The following is a 14,426-nucleotide window of genomic DNA, read 5'->3' on the forward strand; positions in this document are numbered from 1 at the left end:
AGGTAAAAATGCTACCTTTTGAAAACTTAAAGATGCTGATTCAATGAAAACATGTAGAGACTTACTTGTTGAAGGTGAAGATGTCTCTTTCTATGATATCTGAGAGAAGCTGCTGAGTATTACTGTCCAAAGAAGAGAATTCTAGTTTTTTAGGTTCTTGTGGTGTTACCTCTGGGAACACAACTTCACCCCCAAAGTCCACCAACTCCACCGCTGACAAAATTAAAATAACTTTTTATATTAACTTTTACCCTTTTGTTATCTGTAAAGACTATAACATGTATCAAAATAAACTATTATTTCATAAAAAGGGAAAACTAGCTGTGTATCTCTGTCTTACAAAAAAAAAAAAGACTTTTAGGAGCAGAATTATTAGTGCTGTATGATACACTAAATGTTAGAAGAAAATGAGACCATAGAAAGACTGAAATTACTCACCTAGAGGAGCCAAATACAGTACCCAACTTCAATGTTTTTAACTAATGTTGTATACATGATGCACAAAAGTATACACTGTTTTACCAAGAATTATTATCTATTTACCATACAACATTCTCAGTAGACAAGTTTTTATCTACTTGTGTTTTTTGTGCATATATTGGTAAATTCATTTTCCCATAGCCTCAGCCAAATGGTTGAAGTGACAGTTCAACTTCGGGATGCAGCTTTGACAAGGTCAATCCGTTGTTGCTTGAAAAATATTCAAAACTTTACAATTGGGAGTGGCTTATAAACATTAAACATGGAACTATGTTATATAGCTATGCAACAAAATCTGGAAACCTTATCTATGGCAACTTTCATTTTTGGCTGAGGAGGGTACTTGAAAGTCCTACATAAAATGCCCAGTTCCCACTCTGTAAAAATGGGTTGGCGATAGGAGGAGCATCCAGACGTAAAACTTGCTTTAAATTTGCCTGATGGCAACCGAGACAACATGCCATGAGGTAATCACAGGTAATCACAGCTAACCCAAGCAAGTGTGGAAAATGGCCACAAAACAGTGATGATGATGGTAAAGGTGAAAGGTCAAGAATCTCAATCAAAATTGAGTTTTATCATGAGTAGTGCAGGAGCCTAACCTCATGAATTTTCCACTCGACTGTAAAAAGAATATTAAGCTAAACTTACAAAGGACAGCACAGCCATGCACTTGAGGATGGTCCGATGAGTAGGGAGCAGGACCAAGTCTTTTGTCACTTGCCATCGGCCACAAAGTTAGAAGATGATATCCCTGCGAAAGGTGCCTGTAATACACACAAGAACAATGAACACTTTTTTCTTTCATGATTATTAATGAAAATATATCTACATTGTAATATATTGTAAACCCTTGATTAATTATCATGGTTTGCTAACTCTTGGCAAACTAATTAGGAAAATTAATTTTAAATCTCTCTCTCTCTCTCTCTCCATCTCTCATGTGGTGTGGTGTGGTGTGGTGTGGTGTGTGTGTGTGTGTGTGTGACATAGCCTTCACAGCCATTTGTTGAATTAAAGACAGTTTGGTCACAGCTACAAGTATATTGTTGTAATACCCCTTTTTGCACTTTACTCCCATGGAAATTCATAATATACAGTACAGACAATATTTTGCATTATACAGGTTGTACCTCTCTAGTCCGGCAACCTCGGGACCTGACCGGTGCCGGACCATGGAAATTGCCGGACCATGGAAATTCACCCTTTTCCTGGATAGATAGTGACTTGTGCTTATGCCTGGAAGCACTAGCACCACTTTCTCTGCATCATGGTCTCTTTGAAGACATATTGAAGGGTTAAATGTCGTATAGTAGCTTCTCAAATTTCGCGAGTTTTTAATTCTTAACGTATTTTATTGGAACACACAAAAAAATAAATAAATAAAAATTTTGACGGCTGAAACTTGAATTTCGACGGGTTTGAACGGCCCGCCAACGTGCAGACGAGGTGCATAATCGTGTAAACAGTGTCATTTCTCTTCTGAACAAAAGATTCATTATTGTTCATTACTGAATGTCTTTTTTATTGAATTAATGTTTATGTGTGCAAAATGAGCAATACAATTCATTAATAATACGTAGAATATTAAAACACACGAGGAAATGACACAGCATTGTTTTCGTTGATTACAAAGCCAGTGACTGACTGGTTCTACATATAAAACTGAAGAAAATAAGACCTTGGTTGGAGCTGTAGTAAAATTAATATGGTTGTTTTAAGGAATGTTATTTAATGTTAATAAATGGAACAATAGAAGTAGCTAACGATAATGGTAAAGAAAAAAGAGAGATCGCGTATGTAAGTGCGCATGCGCACACGTGAAAACATATCGTCATTACTTTACATAAGAATATGAAAGCAACACTTATTTACTGTTCATATATATTTTAATTAATGTTTCTGAATTTGTTTTTATTGAATTAATGTATGTGTGTACAAAATTAACAATACAATTTATTAACAATACGTGGAATATTAGAGGAGACGAGACGGCTGCCGGCATTGTTTATGTTGAAGCTTACGAAACCAGTGACTGATTGGTTCGACATATAAAACTGAAGAAAATAAGACCCTGATTTTAGCTGTAGTAAAATTAATGTAAAAAAATAATATGGTTGTTTGAAGTAACTGTAATGTTATTTAATGTTAATAAATGGAACAATATACTGTAAGTAGCTAACCATTAATGGTAAAAAAAAAGTGAGACTGCACGTACGTAAGTGCGCACATGTGAAAACATATCGTCATTACTCTACATAAGAATATGAAAGCAACACTTATTTACTGCTCATATATATTGAAGGGTTAAATGTTGTACTCTGTATAGACAAGCAGAGAGAGCGAGAGAGAGAGCAGCCGAACTGCCGGATGTAAACAAACCTTAATTTCCCACGGCTGTTTTTCTTTTTTAAGGGGATTAGCCCACCCGGGCATAGGGCACTGACCCACATTGGGGCCTGAGGGGCAAAAATTTAATAGTCCTGTAATAATAATTCAGATAAAAAAAAAGAAAAAAGAAAAAAAAGAAAGCTGCCTATCTACCTATTGGACAAACTAAAATCGTTCCGGACCACGGGAGTTTCCGGACCACAGAATGCCGGACTAGAGAGGTACAACCTGTACCACTGCATCATAATCTTTCATACCATCTCATTATAAATCAACATTCCATCAGATTACTTCGACAGACTTGCAGATATTGCACCGACAGATCACCAAAATACACAGTCATATTAAATTATACAGGATAATCAGACACATAATATCAACAAACAGTGTCATATATTTAATCCAACAAGGTAGGTAACATAGCAACATCAAGCTGAAGGACTTGGTACACACATACAAAATACCAACGTATATTTCACCAGAGACTATGCCTTATATAATACATAGATAGTATACAGTAGAACCTCGAAAAATTGGACTAATTGGGGCAGACCCCAGTACGAAAAATGTGAGTCACAAAAAAAATGCATAAGGAAAGCATCCAGCTGAAAATACGATGAAAGTCGGAAAATTACGAAAATATTCAGAAAAATTCCTGAGGAAGGCTGTTGCCTATGGCTGTAATGGCCCGTCTCATCAACAGAAAGTATTATATAAATGGGTTATTTACATCTGATTTACTGAATATTCAGATTTACCCCCTGTAACTTTCCACTGGCTATGAGGTGACATGGTCAATGCACGTGATAAGGTGTGCCCACGGGAAGCTGCGTCATACTATGCCGAGTAAAGGCACAAGTAACCGGCTCTCTGGCCACCTAAAGCGAGCAGTAGTTTGATAGCCTTGACTAGAGGAAGACGTTATTTGAGAGCCGCAGTGGATGGCTCCGTCTTCCCTCGAAGGGGGACGAAGTCCCAATTCCGTTCTCCCTCGATGGGTCACTACTCAGAGTCACTCACACCAACTAATATCGAACGGACGTTGATCCACGTTTATATTACATAAACGCCGTTCTTTCTCATCACACTCATAAATAGTGGAGCTTACGGTTGACCTACACTCAGGAATTATATAAACAATACTTTTTCTAACAAAACAAGAAACTTCAATTGGGTTTCATTACTAAAGCCCAATATAATATATGTGAACCAACCTGGTTAATTGGGAATTAACCAACCGTTTCATGGCTATCTGCTGATGTATTTTGATTGCATCATTCATTAATAAGTAGTCTAGGTGCACAAGTAGCATAATTGATGCATCATGTGTCACTCAAAGGTAGTAAATAAAATTGTTAGGAAGGTAGGTGAATTTTTAGTCATGCACCGGTCTTTCTCTTTCTGTTATTAATATGTATTTCGTAATGTTTAGACAATTCCAAGACATTTTTTCTTCCATGATATTTCCGCCGGAAATTGGGGATAACCGGGATATTGATTTTTCAATATTACAGGTATTAGATTTTCTGTCACAAGTGTTGTTCTTTTCATAAAGAATTTTTTTAATCTTCCCCATTTCTTAAAATATACACTAATTATTTTTAAAAGTATTTCTGGTGACCAGTGCACCTCAAGAGTCCGAAAAAAGCAAATTCCGATATACAGGGGCGTGTAATGAAGTCCTATTTATCAATGTTTTATTGTACCATCAAAATCTTTGTAGCTTGAGTCAAGCCAAAGTGACTTGTAGGCAGTATATATTCATAAAATTTATGCATGGGATATTTCCTTACCATTATACACCTTTTATTATGAATGTGAATTAATCCCATACATCCTCTCACTGAATACATTTAGTCAAAAAAGTTAGAATTAGTGTAATTAGCCTGGATTACTTGAGGTGTGATGAATGTTACAGCCTCCTCCATCTTGGCCTGGAGAAGCTTTAACGATAAGCTCTGACACTAAGGCCCGCTCTCCTGGCTGCAGCATGGTTACACACATCTACAACACAGGGTGCTTTTGAGGACACTGAAGTATAATCAAAACAGCTGCTTCGTCTCCCAAAACGGCCTCAAGGGATGCAAGGAAATCAGTAAACACTTCCATCGTAACGCTGTGGACGTGTATTTCTTGGTAAATCAATCCCCCTACATCTGAGATAGAGGCTATCAGCGTGATATTTCCACCACACTGCCGTGCTACAGTCCTTGTGAAGCACTCGCCTTGTGCTGCGCAGCCATATGTCCTCGTTGGCATATCTCCTGTGTTGATGGGAACCTGTCTCATAAGTGTAACATGCAAACTCAACTCGAACGTCCTTCACTACGTGAGAATTACGGTCTTGTGGAATATTGAGACACTTCTTTATTGTTATTAATTCACCATCTAATGCCCCTCCCACTGAAGCATTAGAAACTGGAGGCTGTCTGGGAAAGATGTCTCGCAATGTTCAGTTTAGCTCACTCACAGTTATTGCTGATACAGCCACCATTACCAGGAAGTCGATGGATTCATCATTAAGTTTCCTTTTCTTCCCAACACTACGATGCCCATCTTGTACATGTCCTTTTCTCAGAAAGTCTTGTATAATACTATAGGCGGTTGTCCTCTACATATGCAGATCAGCTGCTATGATAAGGAAGTCCTCGTTAGCCTCGTATCTTTCAATAAGTCGTAGTTTATCCTCCAAGATGTGCCTGTTACAACGATGAGGCATGGTTACAGGGGGGGAGGCTTGAAGTACACTGTTCATAGACCGGAGCCGAGGTATGCAAAGTCACCATCTATGGTACCACTGGTGTTTCGTCATCTTAGGTGCCAACCGTTGGTATGAATATAGATGTCTTAGGGTATTCGAACCCATTGAGCTCTCAAACAGTCTTCTCGCAGTACGGCATCCCATTTTCGATAATGTTATCAAGTATATATTATAATATTATCAGTGCTATTAATATTTGCCCTATTGACTCAAATATTTTTATAAAATGTCTGTACACACACACACACTTTGTCTAACTGTTATGAAGTATGTCTCGAGTATTGTTTCAATGATATTCCTTTTTATTAAACTGATTTGAAGATACTTAATTGTTTCGAGTTTTGAACTCTGTTCAAAATAAATTGAAAAGTAGTTGAGTTAAAGTGCAAAAAGGGGTAGTATGAACAAAAAATTATGTTCTTTGGAATAAATATCAAGAGAAACGAGAGTAATTGTTGCTTCAATATAAGCGCCAAGAAAATTAATAGTGTGGACTACCACATATCAGCCACCAACCAACAGCCGGGCCACCATTGACTGTGAGGGTCTCGGTAAACTCAGCAACCCAAAGAAATTTTTTTATACTTTTGGCCCTAGAAACCTTTCTAATTAAGGTAGGTGTGGGAAAGAGTGTTATGTTTACAGAGACAAAACCACATTTATGCTATGCTTAGTTTAAGTTAACAGGGCAGACAAGATGTTTGCCCAAGATGAGTGGTATGTGGTCTGAAAGGATGAGTCACATAAGTGGCTAGATCTAACAGACATGATGTATGGAGATGGCTCATTGCAAGTTTGAAGCAGTCAATTTTGAATATAGAGTAGATTAAAGCATTCTACAGCCTACTTTTGTCCTCATCCTTCATTGAAATGATTTAAATCTAATCACTAATGAATGAAAAGCAGAACATACATGTAGTCATGCTTCCCTCTTTAATACCCAATTGAAGCTCAAGAAGATCATGCCTGTACTGTACTTACCACTCCATGAGCCAAACAAAGAAAAGGTAATAACTTAACTGTCAACTTACCCTTCAAAGGAGAAGCATTGTATCGCTGCCCAGCCAAGCTCTTCCCTGATATACTGAGTCTGTTCAACTTTATTTTCAGCTTCAACAACTTTTAAGCCAAACACTGTTAGGACTAGACGACTCTCTCTTGGTAAAGTATTGATCCGAGCACCCAAATCCAACCTGTTGGGACATAACACAGTACATTTTAAAAATTTATCCTTCCTTAATTCTGCAACTTCTTTTTTTCTGATAAACCCATATTTTTAAATTAACAGTATTGACCAAGAATAATATCTATCATACCTGATAAACATTTAAAGTCTTTTGCTCAAATATTAATTTTTCAATTTATTTTCATACTAAGCCAGAAAAAATAAAGACCTGTGTTGGTCAAATATCAAATCCGTTTAAAAATCAATTTAAGCAATCAAAGGATGCATATAAATATGTACAAAGCTTCATTTCTTTGCTGTTTAATCCTGCTAACACACTTTACTTGGTTAAGCAGAAATACATATGGATGAACTGTTGTGAATTAATATGAACTCAATACTGTATACACAGTAGGGATATTTTTGGAAAATTAAAATATTAAAACAATGACTAATTACCAAATCAATCCTAAAGCTTCCCAACGAATTGAAAGCTTCTACATGTTTTTCTTTTTTCCTTTTTTCTATTTAAAATGAGACTTCCAATTTAATAAGTCATTAAAGATTCTTCAAAGTGCGTTCAATTAAATTTACCATTGATATACTGTAATCGTTCGAGAGGAGATTTAAAATAATAAGCAGAGAAGAGAAGTGTGAGAAAATGGATTCAATCCTTTTATTGTTGGGCAAACAAAGTTAACATCCCTTTTAACTGAGCTTATTTGGGAATAGAAGACTATAAGGGGTACTGTAAAATGAGGAAACAACACTGCCTGTGGTTATTTTTTTTTTACAAGACATAGCCCATTAGCCCACCCGGGCACTGGTCATCGACCCACAATGGGGCCTAGAGGGCGAAAAAATAAGAGTAGAAATAAATTTAAAATAGAAGCGAAAAAGACTAAATTAATCTACATCACGAAGATGCTGGAAAACCAGCTTTTCGAAGCGAGATAGATTGTATGGGCATGGAAACACAGAAGAAGGCAAAACATTCTGTAGTTTGGCTGTGTGAGGAAAGAAGGATGTACTATAATGGGTTATCCTAGTGACCGACATCCACACAGAAACGGAGGGCATCGCGGGCAAGACGAGTGTCACGAGCCCACGGCCTTGGCAACGGTACACAGGAGAGCTTAGGGTGGCAGACTCGGGTAAGGTAGGAAGGCGCAAGTTAAGGGCCACATATATAATGCGAGTGCATGTGGTCTCAGAATTACCATTAACACCCGAAGAAGGTGTTAAGGTTGGTGGATGTAGTTTGACATTGATAGCCTTAATGACCCTGGCAGTTGATAGGCCTAAAGCCCAAACAACCAACCAACCAAGAGAGCAGGTGTCTGGGGAGGTGTTATATAGACTTGACTTTCCCTTAGTTATCTATGCCTTTATTTGAGATTCTTGGGAGGAATGCAAGTGAGCTTTTGGCACGTAATGTGTCATTAGGGTTGATGAGGCATCTGGGTTCAGAGAGGAAAAGCCCCTGATATGACAACCTAAGAGAGGAGGGGGCATGGCTTTGTGTTCAGCCTTTGTCACCACCAGTAACACTAAGCTATAGTATTTCCGCGCTAACCTGGCCCGTAGGCTCCGCCCCTCTTCTATACTAATAGCCGATTGGTTCATAGATAATTCAAACTAAATGTGTTCACAATTGGTAAGCAGACCTGTTGTTATCTAAAATAATGTTAATATCTGAATTAACAAAATGCAGATGATTTCAAGGCATTAGCACTTCAGAGAGGATGTTAGAAAATTTTTAATATTTATCATACAAATTTTATATCAATACACACTTATACACGTGCAGCCCGGGGAGGTAAGACGCACAGGGGAACCAATCAGCTATACCGGTATGTAGCTATAGAAGAGGGGTGTGGCTTACGTGTCAGCTTAGCGAGGAAAGGGTATAAGCTGTTACTTGACCACTTACGCCTCCTGCCACTTCTGTTCTTCAAATAAAATTAACAGAACAAGGGACTTAATGTACTGTAATGACAATTATATATTTACCTTGACTAGAGAAGACTAGCATATATGTAGTTTGTACATTAATATAAGTATTGACTATAATCAACTAACTGAGACATTCATAACAAAGGAACTGCAATGATGAAACACTACATTGCTGTATGTTATTCTGATTTATTTGAGGATATTTAAGGGTAAAAAAATTATTGTAATAATTCCTACCATCGATGAAAGACGACTTTCGGGTAAAACTTGGGATCATCAAGGACCTTCTTGGTCTGAGTGTGGACAGACTGGCCAATGCATCTTGATCCATGAAACAACTGTGCATCAACAAAATATTCATCATACTTCCATTCTAACTGTAAGCGATGAAGGCCTTGAACCTTTATTGAGACCTTTTCTCGTACATCTCGAATGTCTCGTTGTTCTGAAAGGGATAAATCTCAAATATATTATAAACTTTAATTTAGTACAGTACAGTATATGAAGCGCTCCAGATGAGAAGTAGACAAGCAACAAAATAAAGGAAAAAAATGGGCAAGAAAATGTAGTAAAAGTTTAATAAAAATTGTGAAATAAGTATTACTGTACTCTTGAATTAATAAAGATATCTTAATCACTTTTTTTATTAATTTTATATTATGACCTCTAAATTATGATGGTATAAATTAAGAATAAATTCAATAAACAAATAAAAAAATGAACAAGATTCCTTTATTAGCTCAATGTGTTTTTTTTTTGTGTTTTTCTACTTATTGCTGGAGTCCTTCATAAATCTGAGGGAACAATGTTGTATATATAGAAATAGAAATACAGTATTTTCTCGAATTAACAAACTAATTCGAGCTACCCGTTCGTTAAATCAAAATTTCCACTAAATCAAGCTCTTGGTCAACTAAGTATATGTTGGGCTCAGAAACCGAAAAGTGACCACAATGCGTTGTGGTTGTTTGGAAAATAACCAGAAGCGAGATTTTGCTATAGGTTAGGTTAGTTTGGATTGGGTTAGGTTAGGTTAAGCTAGATTAGTTTGGATTTGGTTAGGTTAGTTTGGACTGGGTTTGGTTTGGCTAGGTTAAGTTTAGTTAGTTAGTTTGGATTGGGTTAGGATAGGTTAGGTTAGGTTAGGGTAGGGTAAAATCCAAGATGCAAAATAATAGTAAATATTGGTCTCAGCAAACCTTGTGTGGGATCTACAGTCATGTCAACAGTGAAGTCCACCCTGAATGCTCTGGCATACATCACCAAAAAATTGTTCACTGCAGCAGCTAGTTGACTCAGAGACTCTAGCAACAGTTGCTTCAAGTCATCTGGGTTTGTTGTATCATGGGAGCCTGTAGAGAGCACACGTTGCCCAGAAATGTCTTCCTCACCATCAAGAATACCCTACAAAAATAAGAATGATTAGAAAATATTGCCTCATAGCAATCTAAAAATGCTTCATAACTACATTCCAAGATTAATGGGTGAGCTTGTGGTAACACAGCACAGCATAATCAGGCAAGAACATACAGTAAGGTACTTCAGGAGCAGAGTGGAAATGTTCAGAGAAAGAAAACGATTGAGAAATAATGAATACTATGTGCAGAATTTGAAACCAGGTGAGTTGTCTACCCAACTGAGATAAGTTGAGTGGTCGGGCTGACAAGTGAGCCATGCAAAAGCTAAGCTAAGCTAACAGTTAATTTAATTCTAAATAATTCCCACACTGACAATGAACTGAAGGAAAGATGCTCTCTAATTTGTCTTGGTCTCATTTGAATTTGTTTACAAGTTCATTTGCCCATTTATTTTTTCCACTTAGATTTAGTTCCAGAATGCTGGAAACTATCTACACCAAGTTTCATCAGCCCAGATTAATTATGAGGTGCCAAGTGCAACAAGGGGACAAGCGCCATTCCCCCCAAATTGAGTTATAGTATTATCTGTTCTCCCCAACCTTTCCTCCATTTGAAGAAAAAACTGTCCCGATAGCAATATATTTGTAAGGCTGAGAGCTATATTAGTGAAGGTAGGTAAAAGCATCTCTACAGCATGTGATCTGCACCTCGAAGCGGACTGAGGGGGAGAAGGGAAAGAGCAGCCGTGGCCCCCAATTGTAGCTTCTCTCTCTCATAGCGACTCATTATTTTCTGGTTTCTTAGCTAATGGGAGTCCATGTTTCTACAAAAATGTCATAGGAATGCTATATAATAAGACTTGAACCTTTTTTTTTTTTTCCAACTGGCAGAAAGAAAGGAGTGAGGGCCATTGAGAGAAAATAAACAAAACAATGAGGAGGAAGGGCAAGGAGGTTGGGAGTGAAGGCTGGTGGCACATAGCATGTTATGTTCCTGTCCAAGTGACAAGTCTTATCGCACAAATAGGGGGGAAACAGAGGGAGGAGGAGGCGGCTGGGAGCGAGGGTGGGTGGTGTGTGTTAGTAGGAGGCTTATAGCACTAAGTAAGGGAAGTGCCGTTCTGTTCTCCATGCATAATTCCTTTATCTTCCAATAATGTCAAGCAACAATAGACAGGAGGCTACTGCCTCACTTGTATTACCAATATTTAATAATGGTATTACAAGTCATTGTATACTGTAATTTTTCTATTAATAACTAAGACTTAAGTGCCTATACTTTTTGGTGCTTGGCCCCCGGTCGAAATACTGGTAACACCTAGTATTGTTTGCTTTTATGCAAACAGTACAATGACCTTTGACTATCTGGTGTGGTCTTAATACATTATTGTTTCCATGTAATGAAAATTATACATCAACAATGCATATTAATGAAACTGGAAACACTACCCATCAAAAGCAATGCAATTTTTACTATAAACAATCTTTTCAATTAATATGGCTTTAGTATTTGTGAAACTAGCTTTAAGAACTCTACAGTATACACTGCCACTTGAATGAACTCAATATCTTCATTGGTTCAAAAGTTCTGTCATTTTCAAATTTTCCAAACTTTAAGATCATTTTTCTTGATTGTGATTTTTGATGCTTGGCCCCTTGTTGCACTCGGCGCCTCATATGTTGTACACAGTCAAAAAGAATGGTACTGTGAGAAAGTCTGTGGCAAAGAATCAACACCTTTACCACAAGCATTTCAAAGTAAGAGATCCACCAAGCAAGAAATCTATTCTTTATGTTGTCAACCACCTTCACCTCCTATCTATAGTGTTAGCCTGTTAGGTACTAATTCACAACAGGGACAACTGGGGATGCTTCAGGCACAAAGTGGTGATCCTTAGGACAGGAATAAAAAACTGTATTACCAACTCATAATATTACAGGAATAATAACAAGGAAATATACATATGAAAGTAATGAGCAATGCCAGAGAACTGTATAAACATAGAGGGTCATTGTCATAGTTTTGATACGTTGGCCATTAATTGCAAAATAGTCATTATGGCGGAAACAGACAGTGGAGTGATGGAAATATAAAGCCGAGCCACTATTTAGGAGGAAGGGAGATGGAGGGAAAATGTGGAGGCATAGAGGGTAGAGTTGAGCCTTATTGTAGCCTGGACACACGGATGAGTAGTGTTGCCAGACCAATTAGGACATCGTAGCCTTTAATATGTATATGAATACATGTAGGCAACTACTTCCTCCAGGACAACAAAAAATTTAATTGGTGCAGGGAGAGACATGGAGAGGGACCAATGAGTCACAATAATTCACTCGAGCAGAAATCAGGCGCCAAACTTAAAAATCATGGTGCAGAAAGATCCAGATTATACAGATGATCACTATCGTTGCGGGACAAAGGGCACTCATCATCTATTTACACTAGTGGTCATTTCAAGGCTGAAGTTTAGGGAGGTCGGGATAGTCAGTTGGGAATGAACTAAATGTGAAAATAACGGGTAAGGGGAGAATAATTTGAAAAAAAAAAAAAAAAATCATCATACACAATTAATGCATAGCCCTCCATAAACAGCAAATGAACACAATCATAACTCAACAAAAGTTACATACCTGACTCTGTTGAATGATCCTACATGTAGAAACCAGAGCATTTATTGCATCTGATACCTCAATTGTTTCTAAATTTCCAAGAAGGGCACACATTTGCTTCACTACCTGTTGACAAGAGAATAACATTAACTAAAAGTCAGAGATGCACCAAGTCACAAGTTCTGTAATTGCAGGAATCAAAATTGCAGTATCAAAATTATGATTAACTTTGTGCCGGTATTTGCTTCTTCAACTAGCGGAGCGTTCTGCTTGAAGAAGGGAGTTTCTGGTAATGCCCAGTCGCTCAAAACAATATCTTTACTGGGGGTTTGATGAATTTCATAATGAACAGTGACTCCAGTTGTCTCAGTAGAGTTGTCAAAATCCTTCATCTGTTGTCTTATTGTCTAACACAATTGTGTAAAGATAGTTTTTTGCATTACTGTATTGTATACCTATGTGTGTGTGCAAAATCATAAAATGTGTACATTTTGATGGCTGGGAATGTTTATGTTGGGTTTTGGCTTCATCAGGCATTTTTGTCAGTTCTGATGGCTGTTAGGTGGGTGACAACCTGCTCTCACTATCAGTATTTTTACATGTGATCTCCAACAGTCTACTTACTGCCTAACTACTCAATACCCAAGAATGGTGTATGAATAGTGTGAAGAGCATCTAATATCATGTAAAGTAACCATTATACTGAAGTAATAATAAAACTCCCCATAACACATCACTAGTCAGCTGTGAGATGTCATTGTTACATGTAATGAAACTATAAAAGTTGTATAAAAATCATTTCAATACTGTAATGTGGCTTAGAAATAAAGAAAATATAATATTAAACTATAAAATGAGAAAAATGAAGAGCATGGGTGTGTATTTGGGGAGGCAGTGGGCTATAACTGTGTTGCCACAATTTGCCATCCCAGCTGCGGCTGCGCTCTACCATTCCCTATGTGACGTCACGAAATACACACAGTGCAGCACAGCAGCAGACACACACACACATCTCTTTGAGTCGGCTGGGTGGCTGGCAGCCAGGTAGAAGAGTGTTGTTCACTCTCTGTGTCACCCAGAGAATGGTTTAGGGATGGAAAGAACTATATTTTGTATATAAACTATGTGCTATCGTATTTCATGTTGTGCTATGTATCATTTTTATTGTAAGATTTTTTGTTAATTTTGGTGTATGCAAAATACAGAATAATGAAGGACTGGAGCCTTTTCACATTTAAATCTAGCTCTGACAATGAAGTTTCCAAGAATGAAGTGGATTTCATGAACATACTCACTTCACTGCCAGAGGTATAACTGTATATTTGAGTTAGCGGAATATCCCTTTTGTGGAAATGGCCTACACGCTGTATTTTATATGGAATGATTACTGTACAGTATTTACAAGATGCGCCATCTTATCATTATTCTCTTAATATTTCCAGACAACATTCTAAACAGACTTGATAAAACAAACAAAATATTTAAAATATGAATTCAATAAATGGCCGAGTTTCATAATACAGGTGTATACAAAATTTACAAATGAAATCACAGACCTGCCGAAGCCTCCTAGACCTCATAGGAGTTGGTAGGTCTTGCACTGGGGTTCCATCCACCAACAAAAACCCAGAATTCTGTAGGCGTGTCAATTCTATCTCGAACGTTTCTGGTAGTAAATTTAAAATAAAATAAATATATGAATGAAC

General features: G+C 37.4%; 1 protein-coding gene across 4 annotated transcripts in view; it reads right to left on the reverse strand.

The window, feature by feature from the left end:
• Window positions 1-14,426, reverse strand: part of LOC121872594 (phosphatidylinositol 4-phosphate 3-kinase C2 domain-containing subunit alpha-like) — a 73,368-nt gene that overhangs the window by 32,218 nt on the left and 26,724 nt on the right. For all 4 annotated transcript variants that reach the window (XM_042375442.1, XM_042375440.1, XM_042375441.1 and 1 more), the window contains 7 exons: window positions 14,277-14,386; window positions 12,742-12,846; window positions 9,953-10,157; window positions 8,991-9,198; window positions 6,664-6,825; window positions 1,132-1,247; window positions 66-213 (listed from right to left, as the gene is read on the reverse strand). In XM_042375442.1, the coding sequence (XP_042231376.1) occupies window positions 66-213; window positions 1,132-1,247; window positions 6,664-6,825; window positions 8,991-9,198; window positions 9,953-10,157; window positions 12,742-12,846; window positions 14,277-14,386 (1,054 nt within the window). The remainder of the gene's footprint in view (window positions 1-65; window positions 214-1,131; window positions 1,248-6,663; window positions 6,826-8,990; window positions 9,199-9,952; window positions 10,158-12,741; window positions 12,847-14,276; window positions 14,387-14,426) is intronic.

The sequence above is a fragment of the Homarus americanus genome, unplaced genomic scaffold, assembly GCF_018991925.1.
Source record: "Homarus americanus isolate GMGI-L3 unplaced genomic scaffold, GMGI_Hamer_2.0 scaffold39155, whole genome shotgun sequence".
In the NCBI taxonomy this organism is placed as follows: Eukaryota; Metazoa; Arthropoda; class Malacostraca; order Decapoda; family Nephropidae; genus Homarus; species Homarus americanus.